Source organism: Emys orbicularis, chromosome 2 (genome assembly GCF_028017835.1).
Source record: "Emys orbicularis isolate rEmyOrb1 chromosome 2, rEmyOrb1.hap1, whole genome shotgun sequence".
In the NCBI taxonomy this organism is placed as follows: domain Eukaryota; kingdom Metazoa; phylum Chordata; order Testudines; family Emydidae; genus Emys; species Emys orbicularis.
In genome coordinates this window covers 57837261-57860895 of record NC_088684.1, presented here as the reverse complement: position 1 = coordinate 57860895, position 23635 = coordinate 57837261, and the positions used below count along the sequence as shown (strand labels likewise).

General features: G+C 44.1%; 1 protein-coding gene across 1 annotated transcript; it reads right to left on the bottom strand.

Annotated features, from left to right (window-relative positions):
• Positions 1-1188: 1188 nt before the first annotated feature.
• SBSPON (somatomedin B and thrombospondin type 1 domain containing) lies at positions 1189-21991 on the bottom strand. The gene is made up of 5 exons (XM_065400041.1): positions 21760-21991; positions 8247-8441; positions 3917-4007; positions 2299-2475; positions 1189-1306 (listed from the first exon to the last, which is right to left on the bottom strand). Exons 1-5 carry the CDS (start codon positions 21989-21991, stop codon positions 1189-1191), a joined length of 813 nt encoding a protein of 270 aa, XP_065256113.1.
• Positions 21992-23635: the final 1644 nt, after the last annotated feature.

Genomic DNA, 23635 nt, shown 5'->3' with positions numbered 1-23635 from the left:
ACAGAAAGTCTGTCACATCAGGTGTCCATGATTTCAGGAGTGGACAAACCTAAAGTGTTGTGCTGCAATAGGAAACTTGTCTTCCATAACGTTATACTAGTCAAGCAGCCAAGACAGATGCTATGTTGAAAGCAAGTAATAGAGATACCTGCAATTCATTCTTATTCAGTGCTATTACAGTGCAAATTTCAAGAGTCAGTTCATCAGTGGTAAGAGAGCTAGACCAATACTCGGTGCTTTTGAAAATCCTACCCAAGACTTTTAGCCAGTGAACAGTGGTTCAAGTACAGTTAGTCCCTTATTTCACTGCTGTAACCCAGATACAATTTTAAAGTAAATGAGCATTTTTACTTTGAGATGGGTCAATCACCTGTTACATCACTGCAGCAGGGACAATAGGACAATGCAGTCTAAATTTACATTACCCTCCATTAAAGAGTACTTCTTTTCAAGGCTAACCTTAAGAATTATCTGCAATTTGGTACATGAGTGCTTTGTTTAGCATCATCTGCCAAAAAATCCCTTTGGTGGTAAGTGATATTAAGTCCTTGAGGTTTTCCATGCAAAACAGGAAGTAAACTAATTGAATAGCTTTAATTTTTAATATGAAGGTGGTTGCCTCCATTGGACAAGGGGAATACATACAGTGCTAATCCACCTTCTTTAAATGTTTATGTTCAATAACATGTATAGCTACCTAGACTTGTCTGAGATGGGGCACAGGATTTGAACTGAGATGCAGTACTAGTTCCTCAGTTTGTCCACTCTAAGCACTTCTAGTGGATTAAGGGTGAGGGTAACTTTTCCCACATTTGAACAGAGCACATTAGCCTGCCTACTGTGGAGCAGGGTCCGTACCTCTGATAGTGAAGGGTGCCTTGTAAGAGATGAAGAGGTAAGAACTGAAACTACTCACGTTGGAGGCATTCAATCTTTTTAATTACAAAAAAGAGAAAAAAGGTAGCTTAGAATGTATTCAGCAGTAAGAAGATCCATCTTAATATCTGGGTACAGGGCAAACATACACTCAACCAGAATGGCTCCTAAAGTCTTGTCTTGTCTTTTTAAAAGTTCGATTAAGGTTCAGCAAGCAAGCACAGCAGAAAAGTAGAGTTCTTGTGGCTTCACAAAGTGTTAAATTGATTTAAAGATGTTCATGGATGTTCTTCAAAGTTCTCTTTCCAACTTTTATGTAAAAATAAAACTATGCACAACAGGACATGAACATTGTTCCACTTGCCGAACTTTCTTCCATGTTCCTTGGCACCGAGGATTACCAACAGCTTGCCAACGGAGAACTTTATTTCTGAAATGTGACAGTAAATTATTATTTTTCTTTAAAAATAATTGAATGTGGGTTTTCAAATACTTTGAACTATAAATTTTACTTTTACTACAGTGCTAGATTGGATGCTTTTAGTAAATAAAACTGACAGGTCAGACTTGATTAGCCTTTGAAACAAAACATTTCTAGATAAATGAATCTTATTCCTTATACTGTAAACTCTCGGGAGCAGGGCCTTTCTCTGTACAGTGCCCAGTACAATGGGGCTTTATTCTCATTAGGGTGTTTGGGCACTACCATAATATACATGTTAATATATACTAAGGATTTTAGTTTGAATTATTAGAATACAAAATTGGATTAAAATCTGTTCCAAATAGTTGATGATTTTTAATCCCTGTTTGATTAACTACATTGGGTGTATGGAGTTCGAGAGAGTAATGTGCCAACCTGTAACTGCTAGAGCTTGGGATCAAATTCAGATTACAGCACTGCCACTTTAAAAAGTGTGGCGCGCCTGCAGTATCATCTGCACCATTCTACCTTTTTTATAGTACAACCGAAAGCTTTAAAACCACTACACTTGGCTGTATGACATTGGAGATATTCATCTAAAAATAAAATGAGATGTTTAAAGTTCTAATATGCACTTGCTAAATCACTAAATAGCTTGGCCATGGTCTCAGCAGCTACTGTAAATAAAGCATAAAGTTCTATCAGAAAGCCTAATGTAATGAATTTAGGCCTGGAAGAAGGGTTCCTTCTAGGCCAGGGCAGAATGGAAAAGTCATCTCAGCTACAGCAGCTGGTCAATGTGAGCTATTTCAGTTCAGCTTTTACATTGATCTTCCACCATTTCACTTCTCTTTAGCCACTGCCTAAACCCTGAGCATTCTTACATTCTCTCCTGCGATCCAGCTGAATAGAAGGTAAGTGAAATCTGAGCTCGGTGTTTTATATTAAAACTACTAAACAAAAAGCATTTAGACTCCTAAAATTGAAATATAGCTTACCCATCAGCACCGACGCCATCTCCAGAACAACGATGGTTGCCAGTATTCATAGCTGGAGGCTGGCAAGCTACACACACAGTATACCCCTCTCGTAGATACTGCATCCAGCGGGCGTATGGCCGATTCTCCACAGTGCAATGGTGAGAGAGTGATTCAGTTTTAAATTCCACACAATATCTGCACGGAGGTGAGGAAAAAATAATACCACTTTAACTGGCTTTAGTACTGATGAGCATAACTTTGTCAGACATTAGCATGTGAATCACTTTTATGCCATAGCCATGCATCATACAAAAAGTATTAGTGATACAGAGCTTAGGAAAGAGATGCTTATGAGTCATTTTCTGAACAATGGCTAAGTTCCACACCCTTTCAGCCACGACCAAACTATGGACCTTGGTTCTGACATTGATGCACAGCCCAAGCATGACATAATGTACAAAGTTCCTTAAATTAGGATGAAACACTTTAGTAGGATGCAGTCTCCCAATCACTCTTATTTTTAATCTAACGGTGAAAGATAAAACTCAACGTATGACTCATTGTTTTCAGAATGCCTATTGGTTTCATTGGCCCAGGGTAAACAGAGTAGGATAGAGCATTAGAGACAGTGATGGAGCTGAGTAGATCAGATCTGTGAGCTACATATTTGTACAGCTTCTGCCACCCAGCCCATGTAGAGCAGTCCTTGGGACTGGAACATTCAGCCAATTTTGTTTATGCAGCAATCTATGTATAACTTCTCAGGCTACTCATAGTTACAAATGTACTTGACTTTATGTTAGCTTTATTTATTAATTTTTTAAAAAAGCAGTCACTCTACAAAATTTCCCATGACCTCAATAAATGTCTAATTCAGGATACTTAGCAAATAAAATAATGACCTGGACTGACACAGAAAATAAAATGCAGTACAGGAGGAGAAAAATTAGATATGTGGTTATTTAGGGCTGTGTGCTGCCCTTAAATTATTCCATATCAAATTAAATTTCTCTGTGTAGATACAGGGCCAGTGCAACCATTTAGGCAACCTAGGCGGTTGCCTAGGGCACTAGGATTTGGGGGGCGCCATTTTCTTTGGCAGCGACCGCGGCGGCCGGATCTTCGGCCGCCCCGGTTGCCGCCGGCATTTAGGCGGAGGGAGCTGGGGCAGCGGAGCGCGGGGAGGGCCGCCTGCGGCAAGGGGGGGGGGCGGCACGCAGGGGAACAGTCACGGTGAGAGAAGTGAAGCAGCCACGGCATGCTCTGGGAGGAGGAGGAGCGGGGTGAGCTGCTTCACTTCTCCCGCCTCCCAGGCTTGCGGCGCCAATCAGCTTAGGCGCCACAAGCCTGGGAGGCGGGAGAAGTGAAGCAGCGACGGCGTGCTTGGGGAGGAGGCGGGGCAGGGGTGAGCTGGGGCGGGGGGGGTGCCTCAGGGTGGGGAGCTGCCGCAGGGGGGGCGCCTCAGGGCGGAGGGGGGGTGCCGCCGTGGGGAGGGGCGCCTCAGGGCGGGGGCTCGGGGACGGGGGGGTGCAAGGTGGAAGTTTCGCCTAGGGCGCAAAACATCCTTCCACCGGCCCTGTGTAGATAAATACTGTCTACTTAACAAGATGACCCAAATGTACATGTGAGAGATTACCCAGCTTCCTCTGAATCTGAAGACCACAGTGGAGAGACAGCTCGTCTTTTTCTTTCCTTACTGTATTCAGAGGTAGTTATGAAAGCAGGAACTGAGAGGGGAAAATAGTTAGATTAAGAACACAACCTTTGTGAAATAAGGTAGACATCTAATCTATATTTTACTTATAGCATCAATTATGTTGTCTTTATTAGAGAAATGATGGCTCATTAAAGATGTCAGAGATGGAAGTCAGTGGTTTATTGAAAACAGTTTCAGCCTGAGCAAACTTCTCTACTCAACCCTGCCAATGTCCCTCCATTCCAGAATGAGGAATGAGTGCAGTCTAATCTCTGAGATAGAATGGGAAATGTTTGGGTTAGATTGCGAACTCCATTTTGTAACCTCCATTTTCAATTAACCTCCATTTTGTGTTATGTGCTAACTGCCTAAAAAAAGGGAGGGGCAGATCTATGCTACAGAATTACTTTGATATAACTACGTCCCTGAGGGATGTGAATAATCCACACCCCTGAGCGACACAGTTATACTAACCGAAGCACAGGTGTAGACAGCACTATGCCAGCAGGAGAGCTTTTCCCACTGACATAGCTACCACATCTCAGGGAGGTGGATTAACTACACCAACGGGAGAGCGCTCTCCTGTCGGTATATAGCGTCTTCATTAAAGCACTACAGCGGCACAACTGCCCCAGTGCAGCGTTTTAAGTGTAGCCCTACAAAAGTTAAGTATTCCAGTCAGCTACATGCCCAGGAAAAATGCTTGACACATCATTGAAAGACAATCTCTGAGAAGCCATCAAGACAACAATCTAGGGCCATTGACTGTCTCTCAACTTCTGGCCCATCCACATGGTATGGAACAACAAATTTGCAACACAGGAACTTGGAGAGCGAAAGGGACAAGGCTGCCAGTGGCCATATGGCCAAAAGAAGAGAGTCAGGGCTTGTCTACATTTGAAACGCTACTGCAGCACTTCAGTGTGGACACTCACTACAGCAATAGGTGGGGTTCTCCTGTTGACTTTTGACTCAGAAAGGGTGAGATCTCAGGACTTTTATTTTGGAAAGTTCTGTACTTGCTAGTGCCTTTTAAAAGTACAGTGACTGTGGCTAAAAAAATTCCTGGCTAAACCTGTGTTCCTTGCTTTCACACTAGAAGTCAAAATGCTCCCAGTTAGGTAGAACTCTGGGGGAGTATATGTGAGCAACTGAGGACTTTGGAGTTTCAGAGACTAGCATACTTCCCAACATTCCCAGTGGCTAAAGGGGGACAAGTCCTGCCCCTGGGGAGTGGGAAGCTTGGGGGGTTGGATTCTGCCCCTAAGGAATGGGAAGCCCACGTGTGGAGTTGCAGAGCAAACCCATCCTGCACTCACCCCATAGCAGCAGTTCCGGTCGTGTGGGTCTGGCTGGGTTGACTCCCACTCCAGGCATTGCAACCTGGTCCCTAGCACAGGGAGTTGCAGTGCTGTTCACATTTGGTCTGTCCCCTGGATGAGGGGGCAACTGGGACAAATTTGGGTGAGTGGCACTGCTGGACTAGGGTGACTGGACTGTAAAGTCCCACATTCCAAGGAAGGGCTCAGAGAAGCGGTCAGTCTGCGAGTGCATCCTAGAGATGCAGAACAATGATTAGATTACCCAGACCGAGGGGGCTTGAGCATGTGTGATCCAGCAGCTGGGTCCACTTACAACAAACTGCTGATCATCCAGAAGGGGCACTGGGCCAAGATGTAATGGTCTCCATGCCCATTCAGTCCTAGCAAATGAACTGCCAATTGTGACAATTGCAACTGGATATTTTTTTCTTTTTTTGGTGGTGATATGGGCACCTATTAAGTAAGAACTGGATTGACACAAATTCATTTCATATAAGCCACTAAATTGGCATCTGATACCATGCAAACCACACATCCTCATTTTTATTTGCACAGCCACATGTGCAAGTCAATTAATCACATGCCTGAGTACCCAATTTGTTGCAAGAACACATACGCATTCATTTTGTTGGTGCACAGACTGGCAAAAACTTTGAAAAATCGCTTCTAACTTTCTACAAAGACAAAGAAACATAGCAGCTTAACTTCCTTTGTATTTCCAGTTCTGCCTCAAAGGCCTTCATTCGTTTCTGACTCTACTCTGTTCCCATTGCCACTAGTATGGCTGAATGGGTAAATCATTGTTTTCATCTGTTCACAAGGCAGGAGTAGTCAGTCCAGATGCAGGACTTCTGTATTCTGTTCCTCCCCAGCCCTATATGCAGGTCTGTTGTTTTCCTGCCTTACTGCAAGCAGCTGCAGTTTGTGTGTCTAAAATGCCACTTTCTTCCATGCCTAAAAGAGGTTCCAGAATGCCACAGAACAGGAGTACAAAGGAAATGTCCTTCCAGAAAGAGCCAGGCGAGAAGGGCTTAAAATGTTATTCTTGTGTCCCTGCCCCTGCAACCTTTTGGCAGCAGGCTTTTTCTGCACTCTCTTCCTATACACAGACACACCCCTTGTATGTAAGTGCAACGGCCAGGCCTGAGCCATAGGGAGCATGATTCTGTAGAAAACCCACATTCCAGCAGCCCCCTGTGGATTATAGACACCAGCAGGACAGGTCCAAGGGACTTTTAGGAGGAATAGGGCTCAGAAAGGACTTCTGGGAGGTAGGGGGATGCTGTCTCTTTAGGACTACCCTAACCCCTCTATTTTCATGAGAATTCTTTCATCTTGGAGCCATAGCTAAGATAAACTGGGCCTCTGTTGCCTCCCTTGCAAAGGATCCTTTTACCTCACAGCTAGGAAAATTTTCCTTCTTTAGTAAGGGAGCTCCTGGCTGTACCATGACCTATTGATCCTAGAGGCAAGAAAAGCCTTGTCCTTCATTTTCCCTTCTTGAAGAACCTCCCAAAGGCGGTGAGCTAGATTTGGATCTGGATCACCAAACTGTCTCTCTCATTGTAAAAATACCCTCAGAAGGTCACTTGTGAGGAAGAGGGTTGCGTGGTCACCCACATAACAAAAATGTCATGGTCTCCAATGGAGCAGTGATATTCTATTTTCTTCCCAAGGCAGCTTCTCTGGGGTGATTCTGCTTACCTCCCTTTCTGTTGGGAAGATGATGGAAATAAAGTTAGTGCTCTTGATTCAACACCTATCCCAGGAACTTACTCAGGCACTGCAGGTTGAACACTGACTTCCATAAACTGTGGTTGTCCCACCTGAAGGTGGATTTATTGGTGGCTTTCCATTCTAAGCTCATGGACCTACTTCTGGAGGCTAACATCCTTTTGTGATCCCATGTACAGGTAAGTAGAAGGGGCTGTTATTTAACAATTTACATGCGGGTGGCACTCAGACTGCTATTATAATCTATGCCTCGTACGCCTCTAGAGTGGCCATCCCAATGGCTCATGCAGATCTGAGGGGGCAAAGCTGTTTGCTTCAAGCTGCCCTTTATGGTATGTAGGAACCTCTTGAAATAGCTCATCTCAGTTGAATCCCCTCAACAACATGTATCAAGCTTCCATCTTCCTTTGGAGCCAACTTCTTGGGTGCTTCTGCACTGGCTCAGAGAGCTCTCCGGATCTGTCTCTGGGATGGGGATATTTCCTCCAAGCTTTGTTTCCTCACTCTTCCCTTTCAGGATCCCAGGCTGGTTGGAGATATGTTGGATATGGTCTTGGAGCATCCAATAAGGAGTGCCAGTTTTGTGTGTCTGACACATTAGTGCAAATGCTTAAAGGAATACATTGTAAGATGGGTTTAAAAACTATTGAGTGGCCTAAATCAAGAAAGTGAAGGGGAATATGTAGTTATAGTTCTTTGTACAATAAACTCCTTGTAAACACTTCCAACAATAATATATCCTCTGTAATTTAGGTGAAGTGCATTCACCTTATACACATTGTTTCCTTTTTATTGGGGCTGATTCTGCAAGATGTTAGGAGCCTCCTGTGAGATGTGGAGCATTTTACCTGTCACTGAAAATCCAAACCTGGCCCAAAATGTGTAAAGAAATATTTAAGTCAGAAAGAATAAGCAGCTATGAAATTATATGAAAGTAAAAGATGAAGTTTTAAAAGGGATGTCTGATGACCTGAAGAAGAGCTCTGTGAAGCTCCAAAGCTTGTCCACATCCGCCAACAGAAGTTGGTCCAATAAAAGATATTACCTCACCCACCTTGTCTCTCTCAAAGTTTTAAAATGCATTTGTACCATGTAGACTTTAACTGCAACTTATTGTCATCAATGCCTGGTGGCGGGGGAGGGGGTGAAACTACTATTAAGTGGTGACAAAAGACATCAGGGCAATTCAAATAAATCAGAGAGAGAGAGAGTACCGTGTTCATGTCCGCAGTCCTTCCCCTGGTAAGTCAGGTATTCCAGGCAGCCAGACTTCTCTTCAAGTATGGGGCAAGGTTCCCCACCATTTTTAGGTTCCTGCTTCACATAGCGCCTACGCATTCGCAAATTAGGCTTACACTGCTCTGCACAGCCACTCCAGTGACTCCACTCCCCAATGATGCACGGAAGAGCTACAAAGCAATATTTGAATATTACTAGCAGTCAATACCACTATCCTATTACAGTAGCACCCTCTAACAACTCTAGTATTAAAGCCCTCTGGGAATGCCCCTTTACTGAGGGGTTTAAGATGAAACTTTCCCTTTGGGAAGATTATTCCATAGTTGCTCACTTCAGGGTTTCTTTCATGTTTCTCTGAATCATCTGGTTCTGGCCATGCTGGAGACAGGATAATAGACTAGAAGGACCTGTGGTCTGATTTTGTATGGCAATTCCTGTGTTGCTAAATTTGGTTTAAAGGAGAAGAGAAATAAAACATAAAACAGTGGAGTTAGGGGGCATCTGCTCTTCACCTCTTTCCCTCCTTGGAGTTACTTTTAGAGTCTTTTTTTCAAGATGACCTTGCTGCTGGTAACTTATTCCCAAAGCTGGTAGAAATTTTGCCTCCACTTCTTTGTTTTCCTTTTGTTTATGTTGGGTGGTCCCTGCTTGCTGTGCATGACACTAGGTCAAATTGCCTTGTAATAACACTTTTTTCCTTCATTCACCTCAGAATATTGTATAAGAATATATATTATTGAGATCCCCTTTTAATCATTTCCCAAAGAACACAGTTCAAATTTCTCTAACCTTTTTGACTGATGTGCCTAGATTCTACTGTTACTCCAGATTTAGATTAGTGTAATTCCAATGGCATTACTCTAATATAACTGAGAGCAGGATGTGAGTGGAATTTATTTTAATTTCTGTACACATTGGTTACCCTTTCTCTGCCTTCATGTCCTTTTCCTTTTTGCAATTAGGTGACAATTCACAAGGTGATGCACAAAATTACAAATTTGGCCCCACGAGTTCCCTTAGATAACACTAGAATATTTTACACTACCTTAAATTTGTCAACGTTTCCCATTATTATTAAGCACCGTGCTGGAGCCAATACTGCCCCTAGAAATTGCTCCTCTGTATTTCAAAGGCCACATACCCCTAGCAATAAACACTCTTTGACGTCATGCTGCCACTTGTTCTTGCTTTGTATCTTTGGGTTTTGAGGGGGAAAGTGTTCTGCTGTGTCAGTCACAGTTAGAGTGATAGAGGGAGGAGGAGCTCCAAGTAAGCACTATTCTTTAGTTGGGGAAAAGATGCGTGGAAGCAGACACAGGCCTGGCCTACACTTAAAATTTAAGTTGACATAGCTACGGTGCTCGGTAGTGTGAAAAATCACACCCCTGAACGCTATAGCTATACTGATCTAAGCCCTGGTGTAGACACAGCTAAGTCAATGGAAGAATGCTTCTGTCGCCCTAGTTGCCATCACTCAAGGAGATGGTGTTCTGACATTGATGGGAAAAAACCTTCTGTTAGTATAGGCTGTGCCTACACTACAGGGTTATGCCAGCATAGATATGGCACCCAAGCCATGCTGCTATAGTCCCCATAGGGTAGATGTGGCCACAGACTACTGTATTCCTACTCTGTTACTCCCAAGAATCATCACTTTTGAACAGAGACTGAATGGCAAAAGCAACAAAGTGAAGCAGCTTAAGGTGAGAGGTTTGAAAATAACAATACAGGTAAACCAAAGTTCTATGAATTCCAATGTTAAGAATTTCTGTTTAATCTAAAATACCTCTGGGTCCCCCCAGACTGTAAACAGGCTATTGTATTTTGACATGATATTGCAAATCTCAATTTTACAAGCTTTGGGTGCCATCTAAGACTGTTAAATATCAGACTTGACCAATAATAATCATTAGTACACTGTACTTCCATATTATCTTCCATCCACAGAGCTCAAAGCCCCACAAACTTTATTAATGAACAAGGCAGTGAATGCATAAATGCCTCCCCAAGTACCTGTTAAGTGATACTAACTTGGGTATGATTGCAATACCTGATCCCATTTTTTTAGATACGATTGATAAACATATTGCTTAATTTCTTTATCACTTTCACATAATATCTCTTATGCATCCTTTTTTGCATGGAAATTTTGTTCTTACTGAAAGGCTCCTACAATACAGATATTCTACAAGAGCTTTGTTTTGATTGTTTGTTTGGTTTGTTAGGCCATTTTATTTGTCTTAGATAAAGGTGCACTAAGGATTGTCTGAAGAAGTTCTGATTTGATCTGGTTCTGTTAATATAAATATGAAGGCTTGATATCACTAAATTTACTGGAGACAAAATACTTATCACTTATATAATGCTTTTCATCTTAGATTCCAAAGTCCTTTGTCATTATTCCATTTTACAGATGGGAAAATGGAGGCACAGAGGATTAAAGTGACACATAGGTTACATAGTTAATGGCAGAACCAAAAAGACAACTAGTTTTCCTGAGTCTTATTCTTGTGATTATCCCCAAGATGAATTCTAAGATACATTAAACACAATGGATTAACTTCATTCCTGGTTTCCCTGGAGTCACACCAAGGCTTAATTGACTCAATGTGATCAGAATTCATAAATAAAGTTTAGGTTTCTAGTTAAAAGTACAAAACTTCACATCTCTCAAAGCTTCGTCTTCAGGTTCTATGGAAATCATTAGTTGAAATATTGAGTTTGACACAGTATAATATGAATTAACATTTTTGGCCACAATGTGACACACTGGGAATTCAACTACCAGTTCTCATGCACAAATTCATGAACGCCTTGAGAATCATACTTGGAAGCAGTGGTGAGCTGGAGCCGGTTCGCGCGAACCGGTTGTTAAATTTAGAAGCCGGTTTAGAACCGGTTGTTAAAGGGGTGGGCAATTGGGAGAGGGAGGTTTTTCTGTCGTTACACCCGCCCGCGGGCTACATCCGGCCTGCCTGAGCTCCCAGCTGGGGAGGCTCCCCCGGCCCCTCCCCCACCTTTCCCCCTCTCGCAGAGCCTCAGCGTGCTGCGCCGCCGGCGCCAGCGCTCTGGACCGTGCCTGGGCAGCTCTGCAGCTCCTGATGCTTTGAGTGGCATGGTAAAGGGGTGGGGCTGCAAGCTCCAGCAGACCGCGCCGCGCGGCATCCGTACACGCTGCCCTGAGCAGCATGGTAAGGGGGCTGGGCCGGGGCTGGGAGGAGGGGTTGGATATGGGGTAGGGAGCGGTTGGAGGGGGCGGAGGTTCTGGGGGGGCGGTCAGGGGACGGGGGGTAGGGTAGGGGGTGGGGTCCTCGGGGGCAGATAGGGTGGGGGGTCTCGGGAGGGGGTGGTCAGGGGACAAGGAGCAGGCAGGGGTTGATGGGTTGCAGGTTCTGAGAGGGGGGCAGTCGGGGGCAGGACGTGGGTGGGGGTCGGATGGGGGGGATGGGACAGGGGGCTTGTACTCACCGGGCAGTTCCCTACCGGGTCTTCAGCGGCACTTCGGTGGCGGGTCCTTCACTCGCTCCGGGACCCGCCGCCGAAGTGCCGCCGAAGAACCGGTAGGGAACCGGTTCTTAAGACTTTGGCAGCTCATCACTGCTTGGAAATGTTCACACAGCTCCACTTCAAACCTTTCCAAAAGCATCTTCTGGGGGGAAAAGAGCCAATATTTTGAAAGCAAATTTTGATTCAGAAGAAAAATTATTTTTCAAAGCAATTCCCTCAGAATTTTAGGAATACCATTCAATAAACAACACATATGCCACATTTTAACAGAGAGCTTATAAAGCCTGTTCTGTTTATATGTCCTTCCTCAAATCAGACTAATATAGTCTTTATTTTTCCAACGTTCTAGTGGAGTTCATTTTTCACCAGGTAAAATGAGTTTATGGCATAATGGCATACAAATATTGTGTGAGGAGAAATACCAGAACACATGGTCAGCTCATTGGCGATTTCAATCAAAGAAAAAAGGAAAACACTGTTCAACTAGATAAAACTTTTGTTTTGTATTATACAGAATTCTTCTGACACCTGCTGGAATGTTTAGCCCAAGTATGGCCTTGCATACTTTTTATGCAGCCGTATAGATGTATTGGATGGATCAGGCAGCCCTCTGAATCAATGCAAGCTGTAAAGACTGGACCATAAGACCTCGTGTTGATCACTTGAGAAAAAGCCTTTCAGGGTGAAAGTGCTTGTGATATAGAAGATAGAATTTAGGTGATACACTAACCAACTTTTAAATGTTTAAAGGTACTCAATGATAGTGCCTGCAGAAATTCTCAGTAATGGATCTGTTATATCTGATTCTTCCAAACTATCTCTTTCTTTATCTGCAATGCTTCCTTCTCTGGATGCATCCACTAAGGATTACATCTTCCTTGCATCTCTCCTCCATATTAATCATGATAAGCTTCTTTCTGCTCTATATTTTCCCTTTCCCTTGGATTTCCCATTCAAATTTTGACAAAACAGCAGCTCTGTCTCGTTTTACCTCTAAAAGCATGGACAACAGATCACAAAAGATGTCCCTGGTGGATACGGATACTCTGCAAGCTGCCTGGAAGAAAAGTTTTAGCAGCTTGTTTCCCAGATTCCAGAAGCAGGTAATGGATACATTATCCCAGGGTAAGAAACTGCCTAATGAAAAGATCTTTGCTTTGTTTGCCATTTAACAGTCACCTTACATTAGACAAACCCATACCAGCGTGACACACTGGCATGAGAGTTCAGCTTTCCATAGCGTCATCTCACCGAGACACTGAGAGTTACAGATTTTGAAAACTGTGCCTATATGGCCTGCTGCATATTTATTTGTTAAATTGTCATAAAGGATTGTATAGGTCTTTAAATTCTGTTCGTGAGATGATTATATACATTACCAGAGATGGCCCAGGGATAATGGGCTTTTAACTGATGCAAATATTTTCTGTGACTGAGTGGAGAAATGCAGGCATCAACTCTCTGCTCTCTAATAACTTACACAGTGACACTTGTTTATATGATCAGGACAAATCTTGCTCCTCTTACTCACAGGGGTGGTCCCATCGGGCCAAATTTACCCCTGATGCAAGTCCATTGACTTCAGTGAACTTGCATCCCTGATGAGTTTAGTCCAGTACCTTATTTCCGCTCATCTCCATCCATTTTGTCCAAAGTGGTGTGGCAAAATTATGTTACTCTCTTGCCATTTTGCCCATGTCATTCCCTCTTTAGATGTCTTCACTGGTCTCCTCTCTTCTTCCATCTCAAATTCAAGTTTCTTGTTTTCACTAGAGGTGCTAAGAACATAAGAATGGCCATACTGGGTCAGACCAAAGGTCCATCCAGCCCAGTATCCTGTCTGCCGACAGTGGCCAATGCCAGGTGCCCCAGAGGGAGTGTACCTAACAGGTAGTGATCAAGTGATCTCTCTCCTGCCATCCATCTCCACCCTCTGACAAACAGAGGCTAGGGACACCATTCCTTACCCATCCTGGCTAATAGCCATTAATGGACTTAACCTCCATGAATTTATCTAGTTCTCTTTTAAACCCTGTTATAGTCCTAGCCTTCACAACCTCCTCAGGCAAGGAGTTCCACAGGTTGACTGTGCGCTGTGTGAAGAAGAACTTCCTTTTATTTGTTTTAAACCTGCTGCCCATTAATTTCATTTGGTGACCTCTAGTTCTTATATTATGGGAACAAGTAAATAACTTTTCCTTATTCACTTTCTCCACACCACTCACAATTTTGTATACTTCTATCATATCCCCCATCGCCTCTTTTCCAATCTGAAAAGTCCTAACCTCTTTAATCTCTCCTCATATGAGACCCGTTCCAAACCCCTAATCATTTTAGTTGCCCTTCTCTGAACCTTTTCTAATGCCAGTATATCTTTTTTGAGATGAGGAGACCACATCTGTACGCAGTATTCAAGATGTGGGCGTACCATGGATTTATATAAGGGCAATAAGATATTCTCCGTCTTATTCTCTATCCCTTTTTAATGATTCCTAACATCCTGTTTGCTTTTTTGACTGCTGCTGCACACTGCGTGGACGTCTTCAGAGAGCTATCCACGATGACTCCAAGATCTCTTTCCTGATTAGTTGTAGCTAAATAAGCCCCCATCATATTGTATGTATATTTGGGGTTATTTTTTCCAATGTGCATTACTTTACATTTATCCACATTAAATTTCATTTGCCATTTTGTTGCCCAATCACTTAGTTTTGTGAGATCTTTTTGAAGTTCTTCACTGTCTGCTTTAGTCTGAACTAGTGTGACCAGACAGCAAGTGTGAAAAATTGGGATGGGGGTGTGGGGTAATAGGAGCCTATATAAGAAAAAGACCCAAAAATCGGGACATCTGGTCACCCTAGTCTTAACTATCTTGAGCAGTTTAGTATCGTCTTCAAACTTTGCCACCTCACCGTTTACCCCTTTCTCCAGATCATTTATGAATAAGTTGAATAGGATTCAACGTTTCCCCTGCTTTTTTTTCTTCCTTCTCCCCTCTCAAGAAGAAAGATAGTCTTGTGGTTAATCACTGAATTAGGCCTCAGGAAAATGGTTCAATTCCTGCCTCAGGTATAGATGTCTTGTGTGACCCTGGGTAAGTCACCTCATGTTCCTCAGCTGTAAAAATGAGGATGATGCTAATTCCCTCATTCACAGGGGTTTTCTTTACACCTCTCATCTAGTGCCTCCTTCCATTCTGCACCTTAGCACTTAGAAGGATCCCTTCTGTTTGTGAGCCAGGTGACATTCAGGGCTCCTTTAAATCCTTCCTTCAAATACACAACTATCTCCACATAACATCACACCTCCAAGTTCTTGCCATTCCCTGTCAGAGGCGACGCATGGGGGGACATGCGGGGTCAAGTGCCCCTCTAGATTGGTCTGCCCGGGGGAGGGAGCAGGGCCAGTTGCTTCTCATGCCCGCCACTCTGGGTCACTGCTCCAGGCTCGGCTGCTGGAGACAGGGGCCCAGCGAGCCATAGCTGGAGTCCCCTCTCCCCCCCAGGCACGTTTCTGGCTCACTCTGTCCTGTCTCCAGCAGCCAGGCCCAGGTGGGGAGCAGGCAGCCACCGCCAGGCTCTCTCAGGTAGCTGCTGCACTGCACAGAGCAGCAACCCGAAGCGCCAGCTTCAGCCATGTGAGAAATGGCTCCATCCCGCTCCCCGCCTGGGCCCGACAGCCAGGGAGAATGTGCGGGGGGCAAGTGGGAGAAGAACAGAGCCCTTCCTCTACCCCAGGTAACGTGGGGCGGGAAGAGCACGGCCAATCTAGGCTGGGCGCAGGGTGGGGAGGTCGCTGGGCAGAGGAGACACGTGGGGTGGTCATATGTCCTCCCCTTTAGATCGGGAGGCACAAGTCATCTATGCCTGATATACGATCTGGCCTATCTTTCTGGACCATATTGTCAGCTCCTTGGGACAGGAACCAAGTCATCATCTTGTAAGCTCTTTGTGCAAGGGGGCGTCTTTTTGTTCTGTTGATACAGATCTGTGTTTGTACAGCACCTAGCACAATGGAGTCCTGATCCATGACTGTGCTGCTAGGCACTACTGCAATACAAATACAATAATGTTATTATTGCTGAATGCTTATATAGTGCAGTTTGCACACTGCTGTTACTCCAGAAATAATAACACATAGCTCAAAATGTCATGTCCTGTGTAGTAGGTGTTTAACAGAATCGTAATGGCTTTAACTTTAGGCATCAATAATTTTTTTTCCTATTCAAATGATTGCAGTACAAAAAGCCTATAAGGCATACATGACAAGCAGAGAGTTAGTCCATGGGGTCATGAACAGGCCACGGGGGTAAGACTCTCTACACCTGTACATGAAAGGGGAATGGAATGTACTAAGTACAAAAGAATATCTGTTTGTTAGAATCATTATTGCCCTTACAATATTTTCTGTATTTAGGATACAAGATACTGTAATTTTTTCTCACACAGCCTGATCCAAAGCCCATGGAAGTCAATGGAAAGATTCCCGTTGATTTCCATGGGCTTAGGATCAGACCCATCTTCAGTATTAATTTGGTTTCGCTGGGATTTTTTGTAATGCAATTAGTATACATTTCACATCTAAGCACCAAGTCCTATGGGAACTGCATGCATACATCTGAGGGAATAGTTTGGCCCTTTGATTAAAAATTGAAATATTTATACTATGGTGCTAGTTTTCCTTTTTTCTAATCATTCTGTAGTGACAGTTGCATATCCATTAACATCTCAGTTTCCTTACAACCTACATCTAGACTTCACTCATAGCCAATTTTTTAAAATGTTCTTTTACATGTATATGTTGGTATTATGATAGCAACTACTGGTCCCATCTGAGATCAGGGCCCTCTTGTGCTAAATACAAACACATAGCAAGAAACAGTCTCTGCCCCAACGATCTTACAGTCCAAATAAAAAGGTGGACAAAAGGTTGGCAGGGAAACAGAGGCACAGAGAAGTGAAGTGCCTTGCCCAAGGTCACCTTGGGCCATTGGTGCAGCTGGAATTAGAACCCAGGTCTTCTAACTCCACTAGGGTCTTGTGACCTATCCACTAGATCATGTTTCCTCCCAAAATATCATCAAATATCAACGTCAAGTTTTCTGGTGCTGTTATTTTCTCAATAAAATAGTATTCAGTGTTGTGTAACTGAAATACCAGCTCAGTAATTATTATAAAACATAATGGTGAGCATATTATCATTATAGTTTCTTATTGATATGGAAATCTCTTAAGTTGTGTAAAGTTTTTACTTTGTCTGCATGTCATTTTCAGATATTAATCATATTTTGCTTTGCTTTTTCTAGTCCTTTAGAGGTAGCTTTTCAATATGGTGTTTGAGGAACGAAATATAAATCATGTTACAGTTATTGGGCACTGTGCCTCAGATTCACTTTGAATTATTTTGAAATGTAGCCCTTATTCCAATAGTGGTTAAATTAAGTTTTTTCTCCCATCCCATCTACATTTTCCCTTCAGTGTACACCACATGTTCTGGATCATTATTTTTCCCATCTTTCCTAATTAAATTTTAAGACACGGGGAAGATTTACAGCTTAATTTATATTAATCTTCTTCCAGCACCTCTTTTCATACAGCACTATATAGTCACAAGTGTCAGACTTTACTCCCATTTTAGTCTCCATTGCTGTTTTATGTTGTCATCTTAAAAAGCTCATTAATAACATTTATGAAGTCATTAATGGCTATCAAAATCCCAGACAGTATTTACTCCCTTCTGTGCTCCTTTGCTGAAGAAAGTTATAAAGCTTATTTAGAAAACATCTATTAGTTATGTTATCATTGCTAATGCAGACAGAGAATCAACATGTTCATTCACAGAAGTATTTCAGGCTCTCAACGATTCTCTAAGTAACAGAAAATGGGGAGAACTGGGGGAGGTGGAGAGTGAAATGTACTCGTCTCTTCATTGTGTCTGTCTGTCTGTCTGTCTATCTGTCTTCCACAAGGCCCAGATGTTGCCTTTTGTGCTCTCCAGTAACCACGTGATTCTCCTTGGGTTCTGTTGGCTGCCATCCACGAGAGAAGGGTAGTTTTAACTTGCTGGTGGGGAGGCTACCCAGGAGATGTGCTTTATGAGGGTGTCCTGGCCCCACCCCTCTCTCAACCAGCCTTGACTACTTTTGGGTGTCCCTGACAGGGGTCTGGTTGAAGGTGGCTTGTGACACTGTGCCCAAATCCTGGTGAACACGCTGCTGCCCAAGTGCACAGCTCTGTGTAAAGTGCTGCTTCTCAACCAAACATCCTTTCAGCATTGTAAACACTGTACGGAAATTAGTTTAAAAATCCCTGTACATAGGTTTTGCAGCCCACACCATACCAGAGCATCTCTTTATAGAGTACCAGGCATGCTACAGTGTCTAGGCACAATAGACCTTAACATTTGACTTGACAGCTTTAGAATGGCCTTTCTTTCGCTGGTTTCTGGCCCACCTTTAATGTTATTTCCGGGCCAGGGCCGGCTCCAGCTTTTTTGCCGCCCCAAGCAGCGAAGCAAAAAGAAAAAAAAATAAAGCAGATCAGCGGCACTTCGGCAGCAGCTCAAAGAGGAAGAGAGGGACTGAGGGACCCGCCACCAAAGACCCGGATGTGCCGCCCCTTTCCTTTGGCCGTCCCAAGCACCTGCTTCCTTCGCTGGTGCCTGGAGCCGGCCCTGTTCCGGGCAGTGCTTTTGTACGTCTTAATATATTTGTTAATTACTCAGATTTGAAGATGGTGGGCATTTTAACTATTTCTGTAATTCCCAAAGTATTTTGTCCAATAGAATCAGAAATTTGCAGTGCTGACGGGGATGGAATGACAAAAATGCTATAGCTAAAAACGTAGATGTTGGGTGGGATGACAAAAGTGCTATAGCATGATAGGAATTCCCCCAAATTACCTCTACCCCATTCCTCATCTGAAAGCATTCTAACTTCAGGTTCTTTGCTCTCAACCTTTGCACTTCCATACAAAGGGATACTCACGCTATTTCAATCTATTTTTCTTGATTTTAATGCCATTTTGGGTGGTTTCAAAACTTCTGAACTACTCAGAACCATCTTGCTAATGCTGTTTCTTGTGCATATATCTCAGTGTTTCTAAATGTGTGTATGCACGTGTGCATACATAACTAATAAAGTACAGATAAGTTTATTGATTTGCAAAATGTAATGTCTTCCTAGCCCTAGACTATTGAGGATGATACAAACTTCCATTGAAATAATATTTGGATTTTTTAAAAGTAAAACACAGTACAATGTTTGTTGGAGTTGCAGAGTATTTCTGAGCAGTCTCATTGAAAAGATGAGCTCAATTAAATTAGTTTTATAGTTGCACTTTCTGGCCTGGATGGATGAGTTTGTAGTTATCTGCCCTCTTCAAATGAGAAGACTTGTCGATGCTTCTGCATGCCTGGCTCCTGAGTTAATTGGGAGTTGCAGGCAAACAGCATCTCTCAAGATCAGGCCCTTTTGTTATCCTGCACCCCATTTTTGTTAACCATCTTCATCTTTCTTCTCTCTCCAGGACTTCACAGACACTTGTACTCCAAGTACATTGTGTTCCTCTGCTAGTTTCCAGGGATGCTTTCAGTAAGCAGGGTCATCCTGTATTACATTCCTAGCAAGTCTCTCCCTCTGAAGCCCTCAAACAGTAGCTCATAATGTCTTCAAACTATTTCCATGGAAGCTTTTCAGAGGTTCTCTTTAACTTTGTGAAGATTAAGCTACATTCTCCCATTTTGGTCTCTTCAGTTCCAGATCTTTTAGCTTAGGGCCAGACTGCCCCTACCCATGGGAAATCCCTCATGTTAGGCATTCTGGAGGAGGGGATTCCTCCAAATCATTCCATCAAGAAAGTGGGGTCTGGCCCCTGCCCCTCTTCTTAAAATGAACAGGGGCTTCACCCCATAACTGCTGAATCCCCCAAGATCCCTGCCTGGCCTCCCTTTGTCCCAGTTTTCTACTAGTATGGGCTCTACTCTTTCATTAAAAGAGAGAGTTCCGTTGCACGGAGGGGCACCACAAAAAGTGAATGCATGCTTTTTGGTGAATTTCCTTCTTGCGATGGGGGAGAGGCAGAAGGTGATGGACAATGCATATTTATTTCCCCAATGCTTCATCTCCCATCGTGCTGCCCTGTGGGGTTTATGGAAGGGGAGGACATGGATGTGGCACAACCTCCAACTTCACATCTATGGACACATCAATGTGAAGAGGGTTCCCTTCCTCATATACAGCTAGGAGTTGTAATTGGCCTATAGATAGAAAGTAGCAGTTACTAGATCCTCTTGAGTAACAGACACCTACAAGAGCAACAGTATTTGCAACCAAATTTCCAGTTCCTTTTTTTCATGTGATAGCTGCTTCTTTCCTCTCTGTTAGTTAAAAATGCCAGCTTGATCCAAAACTAAATCTGAATGAGCACCTTAAACATGGAACCGCATAATGCTATTTTTACTGAGTCCCTTTTCAAAGTATACCTGAATTTTAAGCATATATTGCCCAAGAGGTCATACCTGGAGAAATCCCATAGCTAGAAATCAGCTCATTTATCTTTTTGGGCCTCATGGAAGTTTTTAACCTGATTTTAACTCTTTTAATGTTGATTCAGTGTCTTTACATGATTGCTCCCGTCGAAGTTGTGTATAAACAACTCAGTTCGTTTTCTTGAGCAAGTGCAATGACCACAGAAGTCGTTTTGTTAATACTCCACCCACTGTTTTTCCAGCCTGAGATTACAATGTAAATTATATACTTTTAAAACTGCAGTTGAGACATTCTGTGTTATATCTTCTTGTGACTGTTTCTTCTCTGGTAGTATCAGGAAGGAAGGCTGGTTTGGAGATTAGGGCACAAGCCTAGGACTTAGGTGACCTGGGTTCAAGTTCCTGCTCTACCACAGACTTCCTGTGAGACCTTAGGCAAATCACTTACTCTCTGTGCCTCAGTTTCCCAGCCATAAAATGGAGATAATAACACTGCCCTTCCTCACACTGGTGTTTGGAGGATAAATACATTAAACATTATTGTAAGGCACTCAGATACTAGGTAATGTGAGCTCTATGAGTAACTAAGCTAGACAGCATCACCAGTCAGCCCAACAAAACATCTTGGAGCAAATTTATCTCTGCTGTGACTCCATTAGCTTTGTGGTCCTATATCCTCATTGTAACTCCTTTACAGCAGGAGAAAATTTAGACGATGGCTTAAAAATAAGATCCATAGCATTTTATGGGGTACATAAAAGTGGGCAGGCAAATTCCAGGCACAGCAACTACTGTTGAACCAGAAACGGGATACACATCCAATGCTGTGTGGAGGGATAGGTGAAAAGATTCTTCAGTCTCACTTTTCTGCTTAATGCAACTCCTAGCTGCTATGTTCACACGGGGCCAAATCCATCCCTGTCACTTCACAGCTTGAGGGTGAGTGACACCAATGATGAATTTGCCCCACCGTGTTTTGCATTCTAAAGAAAAGTCAACGCCTCGTTCACATCATCTTACGCCCATTCCCTAATCCAAACAAGCAAAAAAAAAAAATTAAAAAAATCAGGTGGAACATCAAGTACATAAGCCACCAAGATGCAACAAATAATGTTCTTATTATTCTTCCATCATTTTTACACTATCTTTACATCATCATAAACAATAACGCCAATGCAGTACCCCTCCTGGACTAAACTTTGCAAAGAAATGGAAGTTTGTTTCTCTGAGCTGCACCCCTTCACTGTAAGAAATAACTGGTCACCTTGAGTCATTTCCTTGCATTCTTTATTCTGTTGTGACTCACACCCTGTAAGAACTGGAAGAAAACTGGCTGACTCTACTGCTACTAACTAATGCCTCAGGTGGAAGGAAATGCCACAGGGTGCAGTTATTGTACCGAACAGCAGTGGGAGCATGAACAGCTGATAGCTATCAAACCTCAGCTGCCTGCACTTGCCTGCCCTATGCCGGGGTGGGTGCTGAGTGACCTACCTGGGCACGCCTGCGAGTAATCATAGCAGCAGTCCCCCGTGAGCTTGCAGGCTTCATCACAGAAACAGGTCCCATAGACTCTGTCCATCCTCCAGCCGGTGCTGGCACAGCTTGGGTCCCGGCCAGGGCAGCATCTTCTCTCTTCAGAGCAGCCCGCTTCAGCCCGGTGCCAGAGTCTCCACGGCGCCAGCAGCACCACCCAAAGGACACTGGCCAGGGCCCTTGCGCTCATTGCTTCCCCCTCAGCAGCGACGGGTCCGGAGTGAAGGATTCAGACGCTCCGGCTCCTTCGCCCGGCTGAGCTGCGGGCCCTAGCGATCGCCTCCCCCTAGGCCGCCTGCTGCAGCATCCCGGCTCGGCTCCCCCAGCCCGGCTGGCAGCACTGAGTCATGGTCACCGGTGGCCCTAAAAGCTCCGCCGAGACAAGCACCGGGTCGGGATCCACCAAGCCCAGTGCGAGCGCGTCAGACGGCGGGCAGGGAGCGCACGTGGGAGCAGGGCAGGGGACGGGGCGCTGGGGACATGCCGGGAGCTAGTCACTGACCCGCAGCTTCCCCACCGCCGCCCCGGCTTGATCTCCGAGGCTCGCGCTGCGTCTCCCTGCAGCCCGTGCGGGCAGAACACCCTGGCCTGCCCTGAGGAATGCGGGGCGGGTGGGGGCTCGCGCTGTGATCCGGGGCTGGCTCCATCCTCCTGGGCACAGCAAGGAATGTGACTGGCTGCCGGCCAGAGAGAGAGACAAGGCTGCTGGCGGCAGCGGCCGCTGCTACTTACTGCTGGGCCTTCTGGCACCACTTCCCGGTTCCTTCTGTCAAGCAGCCGCTTCAGATTGCCTCCAGGCAGGAGCCCTGGCAGCCCCCCTGGCCTGGTGTGACGTTATTGATATAATCTGGGACCATATAGATCATTGTTGCAACCAAGGTCCTGTAGGGGCACGCAAATCTTGTATAAAGGGGGTCAAATGAGGTGTCTAAGACAAGTTTATGGTTTACTGGTTATGATTAGGCTGTCTATATGTGTGTATCAATTTTGTAGTTGAAGTTATGAATATTGGCTCTATACTGTCTGTATTTCAAACTTATGCTATGCTGCTGGGTGACATCCCAGACAAACTGGTGTTAGCTCTGCCTAGCCTGCTTGATGGCCCATTAAGGACCATCAGCTATACAATGGACCCATTGAGAGAAGGCAAATATGCCTTGAGACTCAGCAAAGTATGCAGGGACTGGCCCAGGTGACTGCAGACTCCATCTTGCTGTAATTTTCCACAGTAAGAACAAAGAGGTGTTCTTACACCTGGAAAAGACTATATAAGGCTGATTCCTCATCTCCATCTTGTCTTCAATCCTGCTTCATACCTCTGGAGGAACTTTGCTACAAGCTGAAGCTGTGAACAAAGGACTGAGGACCCATCCCAGCGGGGGATGTATTCCAGAGACTTGATTTGAACCTGCAGTTTATTCTATCGCTGCTGCAAGCCTGAACCAAGAACTTTGCCATTACTGTATGTAATTGATTCCATTTAACCAATTCTAGCTCTCATCTCTGTCTTTTTCCTTTTATGAATAAACCTTTAGATTTTAGATTCTGAAGGATTGGCAACAGCGTGATTTGTGGGTAAGATCTGATTTGTATATTGACCTGGGTCTGGGGCTTGGTCCTTTGGGATCAGGAGAACCTTTTTCTTTTACTGGGGTATTGGTTTTCATAACCATTTGTCCCCATAACGATGGCACTGGTGGTGATACTGGGAAACTGGAGTGTCTAAGGAGATTGCTTGTGAAACTTGCGGTTAGCCAGTGGGGTGAGACCGAAGTCCTCTTAGTCTGGCTGGTTTGGTTTGCCTTAGAGGTGGAAAAACCCCCAGCCTTGGGCT